The sequence below is a fragment of the Argentina silus genome (assembly GCF_951799395.1).
Source record: "Argentina silus genome assembly, chromosome: 18".
In the NCBI taxonomy this organism is placed as follows: Eukaryota; Metazoa; Chordata; class Actinopteri; order Argentiniformes; family Argentinidae; genus Argentina; species Argentina silus.
Genome location: NC_139672.1, coordinates 17,831,203 through 17,836,202, shown reverse-complemented (window position 1 = coordinate 17,836,202; position 5,000 = coordinate 17,831,203). Strand labels below are relative to the sequence as shown.

Genomic DNA, 5,000 nt, shown 5'->3' with positions numbered 1-5,000 from the left:
CAGGGGTTAGGTTTAGTACAGGGGTTAGGGTTAGGGTTAGTACAGGGGTTAGGGTTAGGGTTAGTACAGGGGTTAGGGTTAGTACAGGGGTTAGGTTTAGTACAGGGGTTAGGTTTAGTACAGGGGTTAGGGTTAGTACAGGGGTTAGGGTTAGGTTTAGTACAGGGGTTAGGGTTAGTACAGGGGTTAGGTTTAGTACAGGGGGTTAGGTTTAGTACAGGGGTTAGGTTTAGTACAGGGGTTAGGGTTAGTACAGGGGTTAGGGTTAGGGTTAGTACATGGGTTAGGGTTAGGGTTAGTACAGGGGTTAGGGTTAGTACAGGGGTTAGGGTTAGGTTTAGTACAGGGGGTTAGTGGGGGTGAAGAGGTCTCTAGGGTTAGGGTTAGTACAGGGGGGTAGTGGGGATGAAGAGGTCTCTAGGGTTAGGGTTAGTACAGGGGGGTAGTGGGGGTGAAGAGGTCTCTAGGGTTAGGGTTAGTACAGGGGGGGTAGTGGGGGTGAAGAGATGGGTCTTCATCTACGGTGATAGATTGGTAGTGACTCTGCAGTCCTGACAGCAGTGTGAAGCTCCTCCCACCAGCGGGGCGCCAGGACAGTGAAAAGCCGTGACTGAGTGGCGCGGCTGCTGCATCCACGTAGAGGCGGCGGTGCCAGGAAGACAGCCGAGGTGGAAGAGCGGAGTGATCGGGCAGGCGGGGTTTAGTTAGGGTTAGGGTTAGTACAGGGTTAGGGTTAGTACAGGGGGGGGTTTGGGGGCTGACCATTGCTTGCAAGTAGGGAGGGGCTGTTCCCTTTGGCACCAGACCTCTGATATGAATTTATGCTTTATTATTGTTATTATTACTAGGCCTATTAGTAGGCATATCATCTGCATTTTTTACAGAAGCTTGCAGGTAGGCGATGTTAATGTGAGACCTGAGCCTGCTTTGCCTTGCAAAGATCCTCAATTCTTGGCGCAATGTCTGATAAACATCAAATCATCCTTGATTTGTGCACGATTGCGGTATTTGCGGTATTTCATTCATCGTACCTTCGAAGCTTTTTTGCAGCTGGTGGTGCGTCGGTTGCCTTGTTGGTCCTCACTAGAAATCTCTCCATTTTTGTTTGGTTTTGAAATAATTTGGATGTGGATTAGTTGTGTTTTCAATAAAGTTTAGGCTATGATGTAACGATGTGTGCGTGTGTGGCGATGTTGAGAGACTAGTATCGGGGGCTAATCAGTCAGGACTTAGGCACGATCTTTAATACAACAGTACACAATAACGATTTTGCAGGCAATGCAGATTTTATTTTAAGACTTAACAATTGTAGTCCTTTGTGAGTGGGTGAGTGTGTGTGTGTGTGTGTGTGTGTGTGTGTGTGTGTGTGTGTGTGTGTGTGTGTGTCTTATTGCACTGTTGGAGGAGCCCAAGACTTAAGAATTTCATTGCCAGCGATTGCTCTGTAATTGTTGTGCATATGACAATAAAACCATCTTGAATCTTGAATCTTGAATCTTGTGTGTGTGTGTGTGTGTGTGTGTGTGTGTGTGTGTGTGTGTGTGTGTGTGTGTGTGTGTCTTAGTCGCGTGGGTCGTATAGTTGTGTTGCAACACGGTGAAAAAGTTGCTAGCTAGTTAGCTAAGTGCACGCCTGGCAGTTAAAAAATGACTGGCTAGGGCTGAGATGGGTTAGGGTTAGTTAGGTTAGGGTTAGATGAGATGGGGTTAGTCTGTGGGGTTAGTCTTTAAAAAGACTGTTTGTGGGGTTAGTCTTTAAAAAGACTGTCTGTGGGGATAGTCTTTAAAAAGACTGTTTGTGGGGATAGTCTTTAAAAAGACTGTTTGTGGGGTTAGTCTTTAAAAAGACTGTTTGTGGGGTTAGTCTTTAAAAAGACTGTTTGTGGGGTTAGTCTTTAAAAAGACTGTTTGTGGGGTTAGTCTTTAAAAAGACTGTTTGTGGGGTTAGTCTTTAAAAAGACTGTCTGTGGGGTTAGTCTTTAAAAAGACTGTTTGTGGGGTTAGTCTTTAAAAAGACTGTCTGTGGGGATAGTCTTTAAAAAGACTGTTTGTGGGGTTAGTCTTTAAAAAGACTGTTTGTGGGGTTAGTCTTTAAAAAGACTGTTTGTGGGGTTAGTCTTTAAAAAGACTGTTTGTGGGGTTAGTCTTTAAAAAGACTGTCTGTGGGGTTAGTCTTTAAAAAGACTGTTTGTGGGGTTAGTCTTTAAAAAGACTGTCTGTGGGGATAGTCTTTAAAAAGACTGTTTGTGGGGTTAGTCTTTAAAAAGACTGTTTGTGGGGTTAGTCTTTAAAAAGACTGTTTGTGGGGTTAGTCTTTAAAAAGACTGTTTGTGGGGTTAGTCTTTAAAAAGACTGTTTGTGGGGTTAGTCTTTAAAAAGACTGTTTGTGGGGTTAGTCTTTAAAAAGACTGTTTGTGGGGTTAGTCTTTAAAAAGGGTTAGGACTAAAGTTAAAAAGTTAAAAAGACTGTTTGTGGGGTTAGTCTTTAAAAAGACTGTTTGTGGGGTTAGTCTTTAAAAAGACTGTTTGTGGGGATAGTCTTTAAAAAGACTGTTTGTGGGGTTAGTCTTTAAAAAGACTGTTTGTGGGGTTAGTCTTTAAAAAGACTGTTTGTGGGGTTAGTCTTTAAAAAGACTGTTTGTGGGGTTAGTCTTTAAAAAGACTGTTTGTGGGGTTAGTCTTTAAAAAGACTGTTTGTGGGGTTAGTCTTTAAAAAGACTGTTTGTGGGGTTAGTCTTTAAAAAGACTGTTTGTGGGGTTAGTCTTTAAAAAGGGTTAGGACTAAAGTTAAAAAGTTAAAAAGACTGTTTGTGGGGTTAGTCTTTAAAAAGACTGTTTGTGGGGTTAGTCTTTAAAAAGACTGTTTGGGTTTTGAAGTATAGGCCTAAGTAAATCGATATCTAGATTGATAACAGATAGACTAGCGAGAGCTGGCACAAGCGAACTTGGCAAGAGACTAGACTAGAGACTAGAGTGAGACTAGACTAGAGTGAGACTAGACTAGAGTGAGACTAGACTAGAGACTAGAGTGAGACTAGACTAGAGTGAGACTAGACTAGAGACTAGACTAGAGTGAGACTAGACTAGAGTGAGACTAGACTAGAGACTAGACTAGAGTGAGACTAGACTAGAGACTAGACTAGAGTGAGACTAGACTAGAGACTAGACTAGAGACTAGACTAGACTAGAGACTAGACTAGAGTGAGACTAGACTAGAGACTAGACTAGAGTGAGACTAGACTAGAGACTAGACTAGAGACTAGACTAGAGACTAGACTAGAGTGAGACTAGACTAGAGTGAATGGAGCTACGACGCGTGTGCGGACGCTTATATAGTAGCACTTACGTGACGTCGCGTCACAGGCTCAAAACACTACCCCCTGTATTGGTAGATTTGAAGTGAAACTGTGTGGTTGATTTGTTTGTGTGTTATAATAGTCCAACCACTTGCATTTCGACATGGGGGGAATCTGTTGCATCTCCTTTGTAGGTCTACTAATAGCCAGTGAGTCCGTGATTTTTCGTGGGTTTTTTTGTTTGTTTTTTTCCCCTCCCATCCTGTAGCCTACTGACGCCCCCCGGTTGAGAACCACTGTTGTCGAGGAAGAATCTACAGGAGTGTGCTGTCGCTGGGATGTTCACCACACTACTCGGCTTAGGGTTAGGGTTAGGGTTAGGTACAGTAGAATCACCTGCAGACTCCAGGGTTAGGGCAAGGGCTAGGCCCAGGGTTAGGGTTAGTCTTAGGGCTAGGGTTAGGACTAGGGTTAGGGTTAGGTACAGTAGAATCACCTGCAGACTCCAGAGCCAGTCTCATCTCATAGGAGCTCATACAGCCAGACTTGTCCAGGTCGAACTGACGGAAGATCACCTATGACAACAGACACAGATGAACCCTGGTCCCTGACTAAACCCTGACCAGACACAGAGGAACCCGGGTCCCTGACTAAACCCTGACCAGACACAGATGAACCCTGGTCCCTGACTAAACCCTGACCAGACACAGATGAACCCTGGTCCCTGACTAAACCCTGACCAGACACAGATGAGCCTTGGTCCCTGACTAAACCCTGACCAGACACAGATGAACCCTGGTCCCTGACTAAACCCTGACCAGACACAGATGAACCCTGGTCCCTGACTAAACCCTGACCAGACACAGATGAACCCTGGTCCCTGACTAAACCCTGACCAGACACAGATGAGCCTTGGTCCCTGACTAAACCCTGACCAGACACAGATGAACCCTGGTCCCTGACTAAACCCTGACCAGACACAGATGAACCCTGGTCCCTGACTAAACCCTGACCAGACACAGATGAACCCTGGTCCCTGACTAAACCCTGACCAGACACAGATGAGCCCTGGTCCCTGACTAAACCCTGACCAGACACAGATGAGCCTTGGTCCCTGACTAAACCCTGACCAGACACAGATGAGCCTTGGTCCCTGACTAAACCCTGACCAGACACAGATGAGCCTTGGTCCCTGACTAAACAGGAACCCCATTAAAAGTATGATTTAGTCTGGAACCAGGGTTCATCTGCGTCCGGGAATCCGCCCCATAGAATAAACAAACCCAGTATAATAATAATAATACATTAAAAGTCAAACAAAAGCACAGTCGGTAAAAACAACAATAACAATCGTTAAGGATGACTGAAAGCGGGTTTAAAAAGGCCATGTTATCTTTACAGGAAACATCTCTATCACATCCAATGTAGTGATGTTGTTGTTGTGGTTGCCATGGTTACTGACCAGCCACTTCCTGATCTTGTTCCAGAGAATCTGGAACTCCAGAATGCCGAGGCGGGCACTGCCGTCCTTCTGGTGCCAGGGGTCAAGGGGCATCGCTATAGCAACTGGTACAACCCTAACCCTCCATGGCCACCCTGACAGCCAGGAGGGGTCACACAGCCCCCCCAACACATGACCCCGACCCCTGACCCCTGACCCCCTACCCTAGTTTAAAAGGATACGTCCATGAGACAGATCATCCCT

General features: G+C 45.4%; 1 protein-coding gene across 1 annotated transcript in view; it reads right to left on the bottom strand.

Annotated features, from left to right (window-relative positions):
• Positions 1-5,000, bottom strand: part of LOC310818635 (calpain-1 catalytic subunit-like) — a gene marked incomplete at its 5' end in the record, with an annotated part of 15,184 nt that overhangs the window by 3,370 nt on the left and 6,814 nt on the right. The window contains 3 exons of the mRNA XM_083689632.1: positions 3,792-3,870; positions 4,758-4,826; positions 4,979-5,000. The exon at positions 4,979-5,000 is cut by the window's right edge and continues 43 nt beyond it. Of these exons, the coding sequence (XP_083545758.1) occupies positions 3,792-3,870; positions 4,758-4,826; positions 4,979-5,000 (170 nt within the window). The remainder of the gene's footprint in view (positions 1-3,791; positions 3,871-4,757; positions 4,827-4,978) is intronic.